We start from the raw sequence: 19,762 nt of genomic DNA, 5'->3' as shown, positions 1-19,762 counted from the left end.
GGTGGGTTTACATGACTGTAGGTCATGTGTTCTTCCCTTTCCTGCCTTGTCTTCACCACCTCTTTTTCACTCATGCCTGAAATTTGGACCTATTCTCTTGATTCATTTGCCTAGTTATTGGAACAGCATCCTCTGTCTGTCTGCAGACTGGTTTGGTGTCTGTTGAAAAACTGTCCTTCAGAGTCTGATAATGTTTGCAAGGATCTTTTCTGCCAAAATCCTGATAACATGAGAGTATTTTGTCCTTTCTTGTACCATAGTTTTCATACTACATCAATTGCTGAAAAGAACAAAAGATCTAAACAGCTGCAAAATAACATGTGGTTAAAAAAACAGCAGCTCCATAGAAACACCCTGTACCTTGACATATTTCAAGTTAAACATTTTCCAGGAAAGTTATGTTTAATTAAATAAATCAATAAATCAAAATCCAATAAATCAAATAAATTAATAAAATCAAATTAATAAATCAAAATTAAATAAATCAATAAATCAAAATAAATAATTAAATAAATAAGTTTAATTAAATAAATGGATTTGCTTCCCTTCTAAGTATTGTTGGTCAGGTTTCTGCTTTTGTCAAGGATCTATAAATTAACAGGAATAGAACTGATCAAACCCAATTCAGATTAGTAGCTGACAGATTTTAGTACATCAGTATTGCTGAGGTATGGACCTGTTGTCTTTACTTGTTTGCCATTTTTGGGTCTGGCTGAGAGGGGGAGGGCTCCCTTTTGGATAATTTAGTGGCCTGAGTTTATGTTCTATCACTAGGCTCTCTTGTTTGAGTCATCTGGAACTCCTTTGAGCTACTCTAGTACAAACATCCTACTCCACTTGTATTCTGGCTTATGTGAGATAAGCCATTTTGGAACAATCTGATGTTGTTACTGGTGGATATGGATATAACTTCCATAGAAAACTCAGAGTAACTTCTTAATGGGCTTTCAATACCAAACCACACATTTGCCACTCACTAGCTCTGAATTCAAATGAGAAATCCATTCGGAAGCATTCAGGCGCCCATTTTTCATTGGGACAATTGTGAAGGGAGAGGAGACATTTATGCCATTTTCCAAAGCCCAGAATGGCCTGGGGCAGGGGGGATACATGGGCATTAAATGCTTGCATGTGCAGCTCCCTCCATAGGGCAGATATTGTTTCTGGAGCCATTTTGAGTAGGGAAGATGACTTTGGTGTCTTCAGTGCTTCTGAATTGTTCCCTTGGGGAACTTGCAACTAGCAGATGGCTGCAAATCCCTGTGGCACTTATGTGGTAGATTGGACTTCAGTGATCTGTCCAGGTACTGATTGGCATCAAGTGATCCTAGGCCATTCACTGTGCCCCTTTATTCCTTGCCTAGAAAAGACATATAAGCAAGGTGTGCTGGACAAGATTTCTTCTGGTCTGTAATATTTGTATTCCTGTTTGGTCACTGATGTTTCTGGACAGAACACTACCAACAGACTTATATATGTTCTCCTTTTGGCTTTGGGAAGGGACATGCTGTTGTCTGCCTTTTAATGAATGTTTTCATGACATTACAAAAAGAACACTGTAAAAATCCTACATAACAACCATATTTGGGAGGAATAGTCTCTATTCATGAAAGACTGTATTTCATTTAAGTTGCACTGTGTTTATATGCTTCGTTAAATACATTCTGTCTTATATCGTAGGAGGTTGAAACTGAACAGTACTACAGTTTTTTCCTGGCAGAATTAAAGGAGCGCGGTTATAATGGCTTCTTCAGTCCAAAATCCAGAGCTAGGACAATGTCAGAACAAGAAAGAAAGCATGTTGATGGCTGTGCAATATTTTTCAAGATTGAAAAGTAAGATAAAACTTACTAATTCTCTGGCTGCAATGAGTGAAGTTATATATTATCTGTTTTATTTTTTCCTTCTTCAGTCGTCCCAGGCATTCACATAACTTTGTCTCTAGACACCTTTTGCAAAAAAAAAGGATTGTTTTGGTGATTTGACAAGTAATTTAATTATTCAGGACTTGAGCAGCAAAATTGTTCTCTTACAAAACGGCCTTTTATTTTAAAAAACAAAGAAGAATGCTTGGGGAGTAAGAGGGAGTTGGTGTCATTTGTTAATTATTTCTATAATTGTTGGGAGTCAGGATGTTAAAGTGTTTAGTATGGAAGGATTTGAGATATTTTTAGTTTGATATTAGTAGAAACTTTAGTATGTTGTACTTACTTTTTGATATAACAAATAAAATTTAATAAAAATAGAAATTCTTTTAGGAGTCTTGTACCACATTCTAAGTATGAAATAGAATGTGGTATATGTAGAATAAGAGTGGTATAGTGCTTGAGTGTATGAACTAAGAAGTCTTGTGTTTCAACCTCATCTTGACTATGAACACCCTTACATGGCCTTAGGCAAGCATTTGTCTAACTTATCCATTCATACACAAACAACACCTCTCCCGCAGTATGCAGGTTATACTGACTGACGTTGTAGAGTGGTTTTAAGGAGGCAATATTAATCAGGAGCTTTGAACACTCTGGAGTGCTATACAAATGCAAAGTGATTATAGTAGTCCAGCTCATATTAATCCTGAGTATTTCTGATTGAAGGCATTTGATAATTCAAGTTCTTGACAAGATAATAGTTGTAAGGAGGCTGGTATAGTTGCAAAGTAGTGATCTCATTTATTTCTGTTTAAGAAATGCCTACATGTCCACTCTTTTATGTTGCCTGCATTTTGTGCTGTTGATAGCCATGAAACGAGACTTTTTGTGGATGTTCAGCAATTTCTGAAAATTGGCATAATGCCTGTAATTAACAAATATAGTAGTCAAAACTTCATTTTACTTGTATCGGTCCATGTACATTGTAATACATTATGACCTTGACGTGATCTCTGTGGGGAAAAAAATGTTCATGACTATATTTTATTGCTTTTCTGAACTGCCAGTTGTGCAGGTGCCATGATATATACTTACAGCTGTCCTATTTTAATGAAACAAATTATTGAAAACAATTCTGATTTTAACTATGGCTAATTTAAGGTTCACCTTAGTTCAGAAGCATACTGTTGAATTCAATCAGTTGGCTATGGCAAACTCAGAGGGATCTGAAGCAATGCTGAACAGAGTGATGACAAAAGACAACATTGGAGTTGCTGTGTTGCTGGAGCTACGTAAGGAGTTAATAGAAATGTCATGTAAGTAATCCAGTTTTTAAGTGGAATATGTTGCAATCTAATGCATGTTCAGATTTATCTTTGCCTCCTCAGGGAAATGATTTGAGGAGTTTCTTACAGGAAAACTGAAAGAATGGAACGTTGAGTGTAGGGACTACAGAGCATCTTAGAGTGGTAAGGGGACCTTGTAGCCATCTAGTTGAATCCCCTTCTCGGTCCAAATAGTCCATAGCATCTTCAATACTTAATTATCCAGCCTCTGCTTAAATATCTATACCATGAGAGAGTCCACCATGCCCCTTGGTAAATGGTTTCCATATCAAACTATTATCACCAGTTCCTCTAGATGTTCAATGGAAATCTGTCTTCCTGTAATTTAAACCTGATAGTCTCACCCTCCAGGTCAAAGATTACAAGTCTATGGCTTCTTCCATGTGGCACTCTGGGCAGTGAAGGAATGCTATCAAGTTCCCCACCCCACCTTGCTTTCTTTTCAAGGCTAAATAACCATTTTTTCCAGTTCTCTGACCTTTATTAATTTTATTTTTACAGAATATCCATCCATCCATCCATCCATCCATCCATCCATCCATCCATCCATCCATCCATCCATCCATCCATCCATACATACATACATACATACATACATACATACATACATACATACATACATACAGCAATCATCTTTGCTGCTCTTCTCTGAATCTATTCCAGTCTATTCTAAATTTTCTGTGCAGCATTCAGATCTGGACACTCCAGGTGATATCTGACTTTGTACAGATAAAATACAACAATTACTTCTAGTGACCTTGACAGTACGTTTCTAGTAATGCAAGCTAAAATTTCATTTTCAGCTGCATCAAAATGCTAAATGGTGTTCAGTTTGTGATTGACAACAGTCCCAAGCTTCTTTTCATTTTACCACTGTCAAGCCACATCTCTAATATCTGTTCACTTGATTTTTTTCTTCCTATACCCAGATGTTTGTCTCAGCTGAATTTCTTTTTTATTAATTTCTGCCCAGCTTTTCAACCCATCTAGGCCACTTTTAAGGTGTTTGCTATTTTTCCTGGTTTTGTGACCTGTGAAAACCTGATATGGATTCTCTGTCCTTGTCATTGGTAGCAATACTGAAAGGACTTGTTTCATGCAGGACATCCAAAAAGCTAGAGCACCTTTGTACATTCCAAGTAGATGGAACTTTCAAATGCTTTCACAATATGTTACAACCACAGCATCCCCTTGGTCCACTAAGCTAGCAACCCAATAAAAAAGGCAAGATTACTCTGGATGGATTTATCCTTGACAAATCCTTGCTGGCTTCTACTAATCACTGTATTGTTTTCAAGAAGCTTGCAGATTAACTGCTTTATCTGTGTTTCAAAGATTATGGAAATTCTGAAAATAATCATCATGGTTCTTCAGTATCCTAGGATGTAATTCATTGGACCCTGCACATGCAAACTCATTTAGGATTGCTAGTTGTTCCTTGCCCAGCCCATTATCAATCTCAAGCTGCAATGCTGTCATTTTATAATTCATGGTATTTTTGTAAGGCCGCACTGTTTCCTTGAGGGAAAAGATGAGCAAAATAAGAGTCAACTAGTGACAAAAGAAAGATGGAATTGCTTAATGCAACACTTTGCCATGTTTGCTAAGTAGCAGGCTTACTATTCCCTTCTTCCTTTGAACTGGAAAAAATCCCTTATGAATTTTTTTAGCATCAGTTTCCAGCCTCAGTCCATCTTGAGATTTAGCTTTCATGGGACTGCCCCTGCAAGTCCAGAGTACTGTCCATAGAGGTATCTAGTGCTCTACCCCTCTTTCCATTCCCTGGACTTGTCATTTTTGATTGACTTTATCACTTAAGCTTGTAAGCAGCCACATTGACTTATTCTGATGTCTCCCATTTTTGTGGTTTGCAGTTAAGCCTTTTGTTCCTTCTTTCAGGAATTCCCACACATGTTGGACTCCTGTATCAGATACAGAAATGGTAGATGTGATAATCTAAGTTAGTAAAACCTACTTCCTGAATTTCAGGCTTTTTCACTGATCTCTGCTTTAACTTTCCCTAGGATCAGGAATTGCAGAATTATGTGGTCACTTTCTTTCACCTCATCAGCTAAGCCTTGCCTGTTGATTAGGATCAAGTAAGGGATGGTTGATCATCAGTAATAAGTTTCTCATTATTATTAATCTTCCGTTAAGCTATTGTATTGTTTCACGCAGTAGGTTTGGTCTCCATTTATTTTTAGCCAGATGATCTCAGCAACATTACTCCATTCGCCCTCTTGATTTTCTTTGCAAGTGCTCACAGTTTTGACATAATGTTCATTCCTCCCTTTCTGTTTGCTCTGTTTTTGAACCAGTTATAACCTTTAGTGGTTACATTCTAATCATCCAACAAAGTATCAGTTATGCCTATGACCTTTACTTTGTTGTAATGGGAGTCCAGGCTCATCTTGTTAGAGTATGGGCACTGAGGACATTGAATGTGGTGCAAATAGCTGCTCAGATCCCTATCTTGAGTACTGACCTTTGTACAATTAAGCTCCCATCTTTATATTGCATCGATTCAGTTTAAACCACTCTCAGTCAGTTAGCCAGGCTAGGCTCTTGGTAGCACTTTGACATGAAGTGGTTACAAACCTTTCAGTAGTCTATGGAAAAGGAAATTTATGGTAGAAATTGATTTTATCGTGTTTCTGGTCCATTTTCAATTTCTACTAAGCATTGCTTCTTTGTATAACATGAATGGAGAAACTAATTTCTCCCAGTGATTTTTAAAACTGTCTAGCGCTACAGAGCCTTTAGAGCACTAAAGAACTGGATTTTTAAAACCTCTAGGCAAAAATAACACTAGACTTGTATGAGCTGTTTACTGCTGGTGATCTGAACAGGAGAAATTTCTGATGTAAAAGATTCTTTTAAGAAGTTGATATAAATATTGTAGTTGCTGAAACATATGCATTATTCTGCCCACTACCTTAAATTGTGATTTTCTGTATCTTTTTGGTAAGGTACTTGCGAAAGAATCTCATGCCTTTCACTTGAATGTGATGACTTCCTACCACCTTAATTTTTTTTTGATAACTGAGTTTTTGCTTCATGTGATTTTAAAGAAATATTTAAAAGGCTCAGATACACATGAATTGGGAATGTATGAAGATTCTTGAGGCAAGAAAAGGATTCGTTCTGTCTTTATGCTCTCTCCCTCTACATGCTTGCACTTCCACATTGTCCATGATTCCACACTTCCTTTTTTATTCTAATATTACACCAGTCTGTACTCCACACAGCCTACTAGTCATCTGTACTATCTTAATCTCCAATAATGTGTTTTACCTGCTGAATGAGATCTTGATTTCTACAAGTTTGTAAGTTTGCAGGATTTTTGCCTTTAATGTTCCATGAAGAGGGGGAGAGTCTGGAGTGCAAATAATGTAAAATACAGTGTGTAAAAATGTTGTACACAACAAAAATTGCATACAGTAATAGTTCCAGTTGATTACTGTCTGCCATGTCAGTAGTATCATAAATCCAGCAGAGGGAGCACAGAGCCCACTTTCATTTTTCAGGCATAAAATGGCTGGCTGATTTTTTTAAATTGTTAAAGCTCAAATTGATTATGCCTTTTAAATTCTTTTAAAATATTTTTTATTGCTAGAACTCGTGCTGAGAAGTTTCACTTATGCCACCTCAGCTTCAACCCTTTTTATTTTCCATTTTAGCTGGCAAACCACACCCTGGAATGGACAAACAGCTGGTCCTTGTAGCAAATGCACACATGCATTGGGACCCAGAATATTCTGATGTAAAGCTGGTTCAGACCATGATGTTCCTTTCTGAGGTGAAGAACATCATAGACAAAGCCTCTCGTAGTCTCAAGGCTGGTGGTTCTGTGGAACATGCAACTATTCCACTCGTACTGTGTGCTGATCTGAATTCTCTGCCAGACTCTGGTATGCGCTACCATCTTCCATTTATTACTGCAATGAAAGTTCTTTGACTTAATGAATTTTTGGTATGCTGAAATTAAATGCATGCTTTAAGTACACTATAAAGATGGAATAAAATAAGGATTGGCTGTGAAGGGTATGATTATTCTGCTTGATTGGCGGTGGTATTGGGCAGGTGGAATGAATGAAATGTCTTGAACTGATAGCAGGATTGGTGTGGGTGGCTAGGACAGAATGGTGACTCCAAAGTCTTTGGTTCAGATGTCATCTCTGTCATGAACTTACTTAGCCAGTCACTACTTCGTCAGCTTCTGATCCCATACTCGTTACACTATATGGAGAGAGGAAACTGCTTCTTTAAAAGTTTGTTATAGGGACTGTGCTTTGATTCCTTTAAAATACTGCATAAACTCATTGATGTATGTGTTCATAGGCATGTGGTCCCTTTTGATTGCTTATTATTGAGGAATCTTCAAACTCCGTGTAGTAATACAAAAACTGAAATATCTTCCTTGTCCTGCTTCATAATGTCAAGATGAACAGAAATTTTAGGAGTTTGTTTACTGATATGTCACTTTTATGCCTTCACTGTAGGTGTGGTAGAATATTTGAGCACCGGTGGAGTAGAAACAAACCATAAAGATTTTAAGGAACTGAGATACAATGAAAGTCTCACTAACTTCAGTTGTAATGGAAAAAATGGAACCACCAATGGAAGGATTACTCATGGTTTCAAGTTAAAGAGTGCCTATGAGAATGGCCTAATGCCTTATACAAATTACACATTTGATTTCAAGGTGAGAGAATTTAAAAGTAGGAACTTACTTTAGCTAACAGTGTTACTGCTACTACTTAAAACTCATTAACATAGTGTGCCATACCTTCCCAACTCTTAAGATCCATAAGATAAGTTGTAAAGTTGAGACAGTAGTGGTTCTTACAGGCTATCTGAAGAGAGGGAGTTTGGTTTATATTTAACAGTTGGGTGCTAAACGAAAACAAAACCATATTCTCAAAATGTTTGTATAGTTGCAGATACTGAAATGGTGAAAAATGCTTGAACTGCTTCAGAAGTTCCAAGAGATAGTATTTGTCTCTTTTGAGAGATTATAGATCTTAGGTGTGGATTTCTGCCGTCAAGCTGATGAGGGGCTGACAATTATTTCTGCTGGTATAGATTGTTTTTGTACTTGGATGTGGTTGTACTTATACACGTTCCCTTCTTCTTGCTTCTCTTAAGGGTATTATTGACTACATCTTCTACTCCAAACCTCAGCTGAACATTCTTGGCATCTTGGGACCTTTGGATCATCACTGGTTAATAGAGAACAATATAAGTGGCTGTCCCCATCCACTCATCCCCTCTGACCACTTCTCACTTTTTGCACAACTGGAGCTGGTGCTGCCTTTCCTGTCCCCGGTAAATGGAATCCATCTGCCCAGCAGGAGGTAGTCAAGTACATTTTAGAGGGCAACCTCAAACTTATTTGTAAAATTGTAAAATCTGAATATAGAGGAGTGAGGTATGGCCAACAGGGATCTTTCTTAATGATCATGGTACTGAGTAGTTATTTGATAAAGAAATAGTAAAAGCCAGGTGCTATCAGACACACAATTCTGAGCCCAACATGCTTTGTATACTGTTAGACAGGGATTGGTGCGTTGGCACCTTTCTTAGATTTGTTACAAGTAATCTTGTTTGTTCTATCCAATGTAATATTTCATGCCTTGAAAATGGGGAATTACTATAATAAATTCTCTTTGCACAGATATCTGTAGCACTACTTTTTTTGAGGCCAGTAGTAAACATCAAAAGACCATTACTTCCATACTTCACTCCCTTCTTTTTCAGACTTGTTTGTTTGTAAAATATAGAATTTGAATTTAGCCTTTATTGATTGTATATGAACAACAGAAAACCTGATTTATGAGATTTTGTACTTTAAAAAAATCAGATTTGGAAAATGATTGTATTGTAAACTAAGGCTAAATTTTTATCTGTTTCATGTGTTATAAAGGCCAGCTTGTAAAAGAAGTTGCACCAGGCTTTCTCTGCTAATGATTTGCACTGTTAGGGTGTTCCGCCCTTATGTACTACTTCATTATTTTAAAATTGAGAACACTGCTATTAAACCTGCATTGGTAAAACCATAGCATATTTCTTCAAGTGAGTTAGCATACTTTTTTTCCCTTTTTATTCTTAACTTGAAGCAAAAGCATAAACTTGTTCTCAGAACAGATAAGCTAAGCAGTGACTGATTAGGCTTTTGTGGATTGACAGCTGTCATCAGTGTACATTCGAACACCACTTTTCTCTCAGAAGTGGAACCTGCAGAACCTTTTTGTGTCACGTCATCCTTTCCCTGTATCCACTGTGCCTGCTTGATTTTGTTCTCAGTTAGCACTGCCTGTGCACGCAGAGAGAACCTGTGCACCCTCTTTTATTTTTTTAAATAATGTTGACATTTTGTGAAAATTTTATGAAGATACTTTTGTATAAGCTGTGGCATCTATTTTTTTCTTTGTGAACATTGAATATCACTTTTTGAACATGTTCAGATTGTGGGTACACAAATTCTAAGCTTCTGATACCTGTGCGCTGCTTCTTTCAGTGTCATTGCACAATGCTGTTTGTGTCCCCTCCCCACTAAATACCATCATGTGAATTATTTCAGTTCGAGCGTATTCCTCAGTCATTCCTCAGTCGTCATTCCTTAAAGGCAAAATGTATCGTCTTCAGTTGATGAAGCAGTGTAACTAGAGACACATTTCAACACAGGCTCCCTAGACAACACTTCAGATCGATCATTAAAGTGACCAAGTCCTGTTCTAAAGTGTCAAGCAAAAGTAAGGTTATAATATACCCTCATAGTGCCATTAGTGTGTGAAAGCCAAGTATATATAAATCTGTCCTAAAGGGGAGATTCTGGGAAATCCTTAGCAAACAAATGTCCACTCACCTATTTCAAATTTAGAGAGAAAGAGAACTTGGTCAAACTGCTTTTGTTTCAACTGCAGGCAGAGGAACAAAAGCTTGCGCTTGAACTGAGAAATTCTGAATATAGTAAATTTTTTAAAAATAAAATGGATCTTAGTAATAATGATTGAAAATTTTATAAAAGAAGAAACTATCAGCACTTACAAGTGCATTACCATTTTGTTTTAAAAAGAGAACAATAAATTCTCCAAATGTTCATGTTAAGCAAAAAGTGTTTTAAAATTCCAGTAGGAAAAATCTAGATCTTGAATCCTTGTCTGGGACCTGATTTTTCTTTCGTTACTTGTTTTTTAGTTGTGCAAACACCAAACATGTCCAGTTTATAATCAGTACATCGGAATGCTGGTAATAATTGATGTAGTAGATTCAATGCATAGTGTTGCTTTTTTCTGTTCTTGTTTTTTGGGTTTTTTGGGTTATTTTGTAAAAGTGTGAATAAAAAGGTGTTTTACTCATGTTTCCTTAACAATGTGTTGATAATGTGCATCATGACAATTTTCAGTGGCAATGGAGCCAATTTAGCTTGTCATACTCAGCAACCTATTTTTTTCCTGATGGTCTGGATGATGTAATAGTATGTCCAGAAAGCTTTATGGAAGGGAAGCACTTATTCATTTTATATTTCTTAGAAGGGGTTAATTTTTCATTTTTAAGCTGGAGCTTGAGTGCACTTGGTAAATCCTAAAGGTTTAAGCTTTACACATGTTTTCATCTATACAAATTTATGGCAGCATATTAAAAGGTTATGAGGACTCATTTCTTTCATGGACATGTTGCAATTGATGGACAGTTCGCTTTTGAAATGATGAGATTCTTGATATATGAGAGCTCAGAAAGCTGATAGATTCCCTTTGACTTTAGTGGTTCTTCTGTCAGAATTCACAGCAATGAGTTGAGTTTCACTCTGGGGACATTCTCCTGCATCTTTGCAAAATGATGCAAGTTTCACCAAGCGTGTCTGGTAGATCAATATCAAAGTCTACTGGTTTGAAAAACATTTCCTGCTTCAAACAAATTCAGACATTTCATAAACAAATGCAATAAACTATCATAAAATGCTAAGTTTCAGTAACCCTTTCTCTTTATTTACTGAAGGTGGCTTTGGATGTTGCCATAATATATGTTCAATGTTTCTTATTAACCTAGTGTCACAATTTAAAATAAAAAAATATAGCATTGTTGGGCATGAGGTTCTCTTCCCATTCTCACAACTAGGTATCTAAGAATGATCATATGGTGAAAACCATTGGAACTAGGGTTCTTCCGATTTCTGGTGGCTAATTCTCATGCATAACTATATATGTGCACAAATTTAATTACAGTGGAACTTAAGTGGGAAATAAGTATAAAACATTAGGGATTCTGAATTTTTAAGACAATAGCAAAACAAATCTCTAGGAAATGTGTGTAATTATTTTGTCCCTTCTCTGTGGGTTTTAAAAACTAAGCAAATCTCAACTATAAATTTCTTAATTCGTGATGCAGACCTGCATCTTTTTGTGCAAACTGAAAATAAGATTAGATGAATTCTGTGGTTTAAATGTAGAATAGTAGGTTCAGACATAAAGTTCTTACTTTATCCATGGGACAAAGAACTCAGACAAGATAATTGCACTATCATTTTCCAAGGAATTAATCGCACTGCAAATGTTGCAACTTTTCAAAATTACTGCTTAGGTAGTGAGTCTTTTTTTCTTCATCCAGCCTGACACAGTATTTTAGGGTATGTTAACTCCTGCTATACTTTTTGGTTGTGTAAGCTTTTTTAAAATGTAGGTATCTTGGTATGTTTAAGTAGTGTCTAAAATTTAGAATACCTAGTCTTTATTCACAGTACTTCTGTATAACGTGTAATGCACTGGACTAACTCTTGTTTACCATATGTGTAACACAAAAAAAAATACCAGCACATCATCTGCACTAAGCTCAAAGAATGTTGCATTTGTCTATAGGCAGCTCTTCAATAAGATAAATGGGAAATTGAATACGGTCTGATGGTAAACAAGGGCTTTTACTGTTCTCTTCAGTGGAACTTTCTTGGTCAAATTTTAACTAGCTAGTATTATATTTATATACAGGGTTGTCTTTTTCTTTACCAATGTATTTTCCTACTCATAGCTGACCAATAAATTCAATATCTGTTTCAAATCTCTTCGAAGTCTAATTTTCATGTTTAAGCTTTGCTTGTTAACAATAAATAGGGCTATATCTTGATTTTTCATATGTTAAGCTTTTATTATCTTCTTCAAAGGAAGGGTTGGTTCTAGCCAGCTTATTTCCTGATGAAAAAGAGAAAACAGGGACACCTTTGACTACCCAAAAAAGTTATGTTGGGGACTGTGAGATCTGCCTGGTCAAAAGCCATGTGGGACGGAGAATTGTGTAGGAAGGACTGTAGGAAGGAGAATTGTGTGAGTGAAGGAAGAAAGCTGGCTGGATCCAACCTCATATTTTCTGCATTTGTGTTGTAAATATTGCAAACGCAACGCTGCACATTTCCTAGAGAATTTATAAATTAAAATGGCAGCCTGCTTACTTGGTTGCCTTCAAGGCTTTACTCCATCCCTCTCTGACAGGGAATGACTTTCTCAGGACTGAGGTTGAATTCAAGTGGTGAACTGGAATAGATTATAGATGTAGATTATGGAGCAGATTTGCCTGGTAATAAATGAGGCAATAGTGGACCTGGTACTAATGAACATATTGCATGGGACAGGTGGGCATGATCCCTGGAAAAAAATTGTCATGCCATTCCTCAGCACCTCTGATCATTCTGGCCAGGCCAGGCCATTTAAGCTTTTACAAAGCTGAGTTTTATAGAGCTCCACTGTCTAGCCCATACTTCTTTGTTAAGAAGTATGTGTTAGATTTATGTATAGCCAGTGTTTATTTATTTTAATGCTTAAAGTTCATCCCCTTATTTATGATTTCCAAAAATGTTAGTCATTATACTTTTCAATGTAAATAATTTCAGATACAGCCATTTGTTGACCCCCTTCCCTGCATGTATCTCCTGTAAGAGGCAAGGGGGACGGTGAGAGAAGTTAGAGAAGAGTCCTGATTTCTGTCATTGGAATGGATCTTAAATTGTAGTGAAAGTCATACACATTGAAATGAAATTACCCATGTTCTCTCCCTTCTTTTCTGATGTAATGCGCTGCGCTCTTCAAAGTTATGCCTTAGTTGTCTGTGAACCCCTGGAAACAGCACAAAAGACTACTTGAAGTTCTTAAGTGATGGAAGAATTGGTAAACATCAGTCTCTTTCGAGTGGTGTGTTTTAGGATCTACTCCTTTATTTTACAAAATGTATACCAACCGTTCTGCCTCAGGAGCCATGAAGGTAGCTAACAAAAGCAAAGCACAATAAAGTCACATCTTTAGCACCATTAAATCCAAACAAGAACAGATAATTGAAGTAAGAGCTAAAACACATACAAAACCAAAAATAAAGCATTGGCAGGAAGAAAAAATTGAGGGAACACTGAACACTTGGAGGTAAAATATGGCAACAGAATAGGACAGACAAGTGTTCCTGAGGAGACATTTCAGAGAGTTGTCACTACTTGCCTAATCTTAAACTGTGGGGGCATCGGAAGTAAGGCTTTGGAAGATAATAAAAAGGGTTGAGTAGATTCATAAGTCCTTCAGGTAGGGTGGTTCCAAACCATATAACACCTGAAAGGGCAATACCAGTACCTTAAACTGTGCCTGAAAATTGAATGGAAGCCAGTGTAGATGAATCAAGACTAGAGTGATAGAGTTAATTGAATAAACCCAGACTACAGGCCTGTTCTTTCAAGGAAAATGCAACCCCATCTAGAATGAGTGACACCTTGGACTTCCGGTTTAAGCTGGACTTCCGGTTTAAGCTGGCTGGCCTTGTACTTGTTCTGAGACCCGAAGCCTCAGTGTGTGACTATAAAGACAGCCGCATGTATCTCCAGAGTAAGGAGAGATTAGGGGAATACCGTACTCACCCCTGAGACAATCTACCCTGGATGGAACTACACAGAAACTAGCTGCAGAGTCCAACTGGGGTGGAGAACAGAGCTAGCAGTAACACCACCATTCCCAGCTGCCTGCTCCTCCCAACTTTGGGAGGATTATATCAAATTTGCGTTACCGCTCGTTAATGGAGTGAAAAAAAAAAGAGGTTTAAAAGAGAAGCCCAAAACTTGCTGCAGATATTGCTGGAAAGAATTTGAAGACCTTAAAAGATGTGGAAGACGTGGGAAAGTATAAAATATAAACAGATGTAAAAGAGACTAGCTTAAGGGAGAATTGCTGAATTGGAAATGCTGGACAGTGATTGCAGATCAGAAAGCTAATTTGATGGTCTCTGAGGTTGGTAAATTGCCAGAATAATGCCGGAAAAGAAAGCCCATTTTTACAAAGGTCATTCCATAGAAGGAGTTCTGGAGAGAATTTACTGCTGTTTGTAGGTGACTGTTGCGCGGTGACATCTAGTGGCCATTAGAGAAATTAAAGATATTTCTGTTGCCAATGTATTTTGTCAGAGATACAAGACACCTAAGAGACATCCGAACACATTAGGGATACAATGGCCTCAACCAGGAAAGGTTCAGTTTCTTTGGAGATAACAGAGCTATCTGGAAATGTGAAAGCTATGTCTCTTAATTTGCAGAATTTGCAATCTGCTCCCTAAAAAGTAGGAAATATTCCAAGCAAATAATTGGGAAATATCCTAGCAATAATGGCTGAATTATTAAAGGAGTTTAAAGAGATCAAGACTGATGTTTAAGAAGTTGTACAGCTGGAAAAAGACTTAAAAACAACATAGAAGGAGGTTAAAGATTTGAAAAAAAAGTATTAACTCTGAACAAATGGAGCCTAAAGTTCACAACCAGACCATACTTCACTTTGAATACCAGACGAGAGAAAGCCATAAGGCAAAGGCAGATAATAGAAGAACAGGATCCTTCAAAAGAGAATCTCAAGAAGAAAATTGCCTCAGCTTTGGCCAATTTTTTTGAAGCTGGAAGAGGAAAAGATGGCAACAACATTGAAAAAGTCTAGGGTTAATTCAAATAATCCAAAATCATGGAGAATGCAGAGATATTGTAATCTTCTTTCAAAAATAAACTGCTGATCAAATCCTAGTGACTCATGGAAAATTACCATGCCATTGAGAATCATAAAAAAGATAAAGAACTATACTTTTTAACTGATGCTCTAAAGAAGCAGATAAGGTTTACTTGGCTTAAATGGGAGGACCTTCTTTTACATACAAAAGTCAACAACAGAATCATCTCTACTGCAAGAAGAATAAGGAACTCACTTAAAATATTTAGCCATTTAAGTATTACATTATTTGTTGAAAGTTGATAAAATACATTAAAATGTTAGATATTAATGTAATAAATGTCAGATGTCAGTTTTAACCATAAAATAGTAGGATAAATTTTTCAGGAGGGATGAAGAATTTTTATATAAGTTTTCAATTCTTGAATTTAGTTAGGGAGATAAGGTATTATGTAGATACATTTGTGTTTGTCTTGTCTTTTTTAGAAATTTACAATTTTTGGAAATTTACAATTACAAAGTATTTACAAAGATTTGAAAGATTTCTGGGTTTTGATATTAATGGACAGTTGCTATAATATGGATAACTTCTGCAGTGGATGATGGACAGAAACTCAAAGTAGTTATCTATCATATTCATATTATCTATGTTTAATTATCATAGAGTGACTGGATCACTTTTGTGTATTTTTGGGTTGGTTTTTTGGTAGTTTTGTTGTAGTTATAAAATCAATAAAATATTATTTTTAAAAATAGAATGAGTTACACTTTAAATCTCTTCTCAGACTTTCAACTCACTAGTAACACTTGTTGTTGAGATTAAGCTTCAGTTTATTGGCCAGCATCCAAACCTGATTTCAGGCTCTGTTTCTGGATTTCTACACCCTTCCCGGGATCAGCCAGAAGTGTGAGATAGAGCAGAGTCTCATCCATGTATTGGTGACAATCCAGCCCAAATCACTGTATGCAGATGTTAAAAAGCCCAGGGGACCACCAGATAGAGCCTTGTAGACTGCAGTGGTTAAGTTGAACAGTAGTCCCCTAACACTACCTTCTAAAACCTATCCTAGTGACACTAGAATCGCGGTGCCTCACAATCCTCACCTGCAAAAGGCAGTCTGAAATGATATCATGATTGAGGATATCATAAGTCTGTGACAGGTTCAGGAGAATCAACAGAGTTGTATTCTCTTTGTCCAGCTATTGGCACAGGTCATCCACCAGAGTGACCAAAGCTGTTTCAGCCCCACAATAAAGCCCCCAAATAGATTTGAAAGTATCTAAATAATTCAGTTGATCCAGGAAAGCATGAAGTTGTCCAGCCACAATCTAGTCATTGGCATCTCCTGGATCCAGGAAAGGCCACCCCACAGCCTCTCTCAAGCTTGGGCTAACCACCCAATCTGTCAAGGAGGCATAGATCATCTTGTATGCTGAAGTACCAGTCTTTTAAAGGAAAGTCTTGTTCTGTTTAGTAAAGTCCCTAGCAATTATCACATTTCATAGAGACACAAGTTGATACAAAATGTGGCCACATGAATTAAAAACCTCTTGATGATTTTTCAGGACAGATAATGTAGGAAGTAAATAACTGGTCTGCTTGAACTTTATCAATCAGATGAAGATCCCAAGAAGATTTCTGAAATAGTTTCTATTAAAACATGTTTTTGTCTTGTTTTCCAAAGGTATCTTTAAGGCTTCTGCACATCTTTTAATTGAGAGCATCATGATGTACTGTTGGATCAGTCTAAAAAGAGATCACTAGCCAAGGATATATTGTAACAAGTTTGGATAAATTTGTGATGGGTATTTGTACCATGATTTTATTCACAGTAGCAAAAATGGGGGGGGGGGGAGGAGTATGAATCTAGGCAAAGTTAAGCATTTTAATTTCTTCCAGTTAAAATCAATGGGGCTTAAAAATATAAATTTTGGGCAGATGGTGTTTGTTCCTCAGGGCTGAAACATTCTCTGGCTATCAGCTGTGTCAAGTTTAAATGGCCACATAGCATTTTTTTAAAGTAATGCTTCTATATTTAGAGATCACTCATAATTTGAGTCCCTAAACTATTTTACTTAGCTCTGATGTTTCTGATTTCTGTTAGTTTTTGACTTCGTGTTTTCCAGAATATCTTATGAACAATTTAGCAGTTTTCAGTGTCTTTAAGTCACTGAAGTAAACATTATCATAGTTGCATAGCTTGGTATGACTACATCCTGGAAGTGTCTGAATGCCTTCTTCATCTGCAAGCCTTCCTCATGATCTCAAGAAAGTGGAGAAAACTGCACTGTCCTCAAAGAGAACTTGAAATTGGATCCATAATCTGATTTTAAAAATGACCCAAAGGCAGAAGGAGCAAACCCTCCAATATTCCTGTGGCTACAGAAGCTGTTTGGGGCCTTCTTTCCACCTGAAATCATGTCTTGGTTTTAGCCGTTTCCACATTTGTGGTTCAGACCTTCTTACCCCAAGGGATGTAGATGGTTGGAACTGGAAGTTAGAAGGATGCTAAGAGAATATCCTAGAAAAACTGCACCCGTATATCTGTCAAAATCCCTTTGTTTCATGCCTAATATGAGTACATGACCTTAAAAGTTTTGAGTTCCTCTGTTTGTCAATGGCTGCAAGAATGTACCTCTGACAAGCAGAGCGAGGAGGTGAACTTCCTGAGGGACTCAGCTTCCTTTCCTGCTTTATGTACTCCCATAGAGGATACAGATGAGGGCATCTTCTCTAGGTTTATTAAGCATTACAAAACTGACTGTTCTGTTTCTGCTGATGCCACCATTGAAAAGCTTTCGCTAAAAGGTGGTCAGAAAGTTGTCTAATATTACCCAATATACACATGAAGCTACCTTATACTGAATCTGACCATTGTCTGTCTGTCAAAGTTAGTATTATCAACTCAGACTGGCAGTGGCTCACCAGAATCTCAAGCGGAGGTCTTTCACATCATCTGCTACTTGAACCTTTAACTGGAGATGCTGGAGATTTCTACATGCCAAACAGATGCTCTACACTGATCCACAGCCCCATCCAGTCATCCCTGCCTGGGAATGTTATTTTGTACCTGTTGTCCTGGACCTAAGCAAAATAAAATTGGATTTGTCAAGAAATTCCTTTCTGTTGAGTACCAGGACAGCAGACAGCTCCCTCTCAGAGAGAGATTCCAGTGTGTGGTGGGGGGAGAGGCAAAGCTCATATTTGCACATAGCCCCTAGCAGTCTAATGCAGGGGAACTGGGGGGGAGGGGTTCTTAAGTGTTGTCTACCCAATGTTGAAAGATATGTAGTTTTAGTTCAGCTTCAACATTTCCCAGTATTTTTAGGAAAATAGATTATACATTTTTAATTGAAAACATTTGTATGCCATCTTTCTACCCAACTAAGGGTTCCCAGTCAGTGAACATTAAAAAAATTAAGCATATAAGTATATAAACTTATTAGACAGTCCAATTAAGAGTGGGGGAGGGGAAGAAAGGGACTCCTGGAATCAGTAAGGGGAGTCACCCATGCAAGTGTCCACCTCGCCCATGCAAATGGCAAATGTGCTAGTGAAAGGGCCAAACACCTGGGCAACTGGATGACATGTGGCTCCCGACCCCAGAAGTGGGTACCATTACTAGGAAAAATGCTGCCGTAGCTGGGGGAGGTCTGGGAGAGTTCCCTGAGGTAGAGCCGACCTTGGTCAGCATCTACCAAACTTTCAGCCTGGGAATGCAGCCAGCATAGGAGTCCAGTTTATTCCACCCAAAAGTGTGGCATCAGTCCATTTGGGACAATGGGGAAATTCTCTGGTAGTTGGAGTTTTTCTTATGTTTGCTGCCTTCCTGTGCCTCCTGGATCCCCTCTGATGATGGCGTAGCAGTGGCAACATCCCCGGCCATCACAGCTCTCTAGATTGGGCTGTAAAACTTTAAAAAAATAAAAAATAAACTCAAACACACATGAACTGAGAGGAGGTTGAATGAAAGTGAGTGAACAGCAAACAAAAAGTCTTCACCCACTTGCAAGAGGCAACAAGAGAGGGAGACAATGAATCTCCCTGAGTGCCAGCATTTTAGCATCCCAACCTGGAAGGCCCTTTCTTTGGTTGCCAGATGGCAGAGGCACCCAGGGCAGGGCCTGCACAGATGACCAGACTGGTTGGGTTCTCTATCTCTAGGATAGGCAGGGTTTCCTCTCCAACAAGGAATAAAGGTCAGTTTGGTTCTGCATTCACAGTCCATTTCTTCCCCCCCCCTGTTATCTTGGAACTAAACAGAAGGGTGCTTACAGTGGCTTGGCTCCTACATAGATTTTCATGGGTGCAAGGAGGGACCATTTTCACTGATTTCTCCCTCCTGTGGTAGTCTGACATGCTTCTCCTTGCAGGTGAGAAATATCTTGGAATAGTTGGGGTGGGATGGAAATCAGTCAAAATCACCTTCCTGCCTGCATCTGTGAAAATCTAGGCTATATCCAAGGCATTAAGCCAAACTTCCTTATCTTTTTCCATAATGCATGAATGCTCTCCTTTGCACTTCATTGTTCTCATACTTTATCCTTTTGTGCATCCCACCTCACTGCAGAATTTGCTCTCTTCTCCATCTTAAGC

The 19,762-nt window shown here is 37.7% G+C and overlaps 1 protein-coding gene across 5 annotated transcripts in view; it reads left to right on the top strand.

Moving 5' to 3' along the window:
- Window positions 1–12,268, top strand: part of CNOT6 (CCR4-NOT transcription complex subunit 6) — a 39,396-nt gene extending 27,128 nt beyond the window's left edge. For all 5 annotated transcript variants that reach the window (XM_048487964.1, XM_048487966.1, XM_048487968.1 and 2 more), the window contains 5 exons: window positions 1,681–1,835; window positions 3,030–3,184; window positions 6,895–7,125; window positions 7,717–7,919; window positions 8,363–12,268. In XM_048487964.1, the coding sequence (XP_048343921.1) occupies window positions 1,681–1,835; window positions 3,030–3,184; window positions 6,895–7,125; window positions 7,717–7,919; window positions 8,363–8,575 (957 nt within the window). In that variant the 3' untranslated portion in view covers window positions 8,576–12,268. The remainder of the gene's footprint in view (window positions 1–1,680; window positions 1,836–3,029; window positions 3,185–6,894; window positions 7,126–7,716; window positions 7,920–8,362) is intronic.
- The last annotated feature ends 7,494 nt before the right edge of the window (window positions 12,269–19,762 follow it).

The sequence above is a fragment of the Sphaerodactylus townsendi genome, linkage group LG03 (genome assembly GCF_021028975.2).
Source record: "Sphaerodactylus townsendi isolate TG3544 linkage group LG03, MPM_Stown_v2.3, whole genome shotgun sequence".
NCBI lineage: Eukaryota > Metazoa > Chordata > Lepidosauria > Squamata > Sphaerodactylidae > Sphaerodactylus > Sphaerodactylus townsendi.
This window is presented reverse-complemented; position numbering and strand designations above follow the sequence as displayed.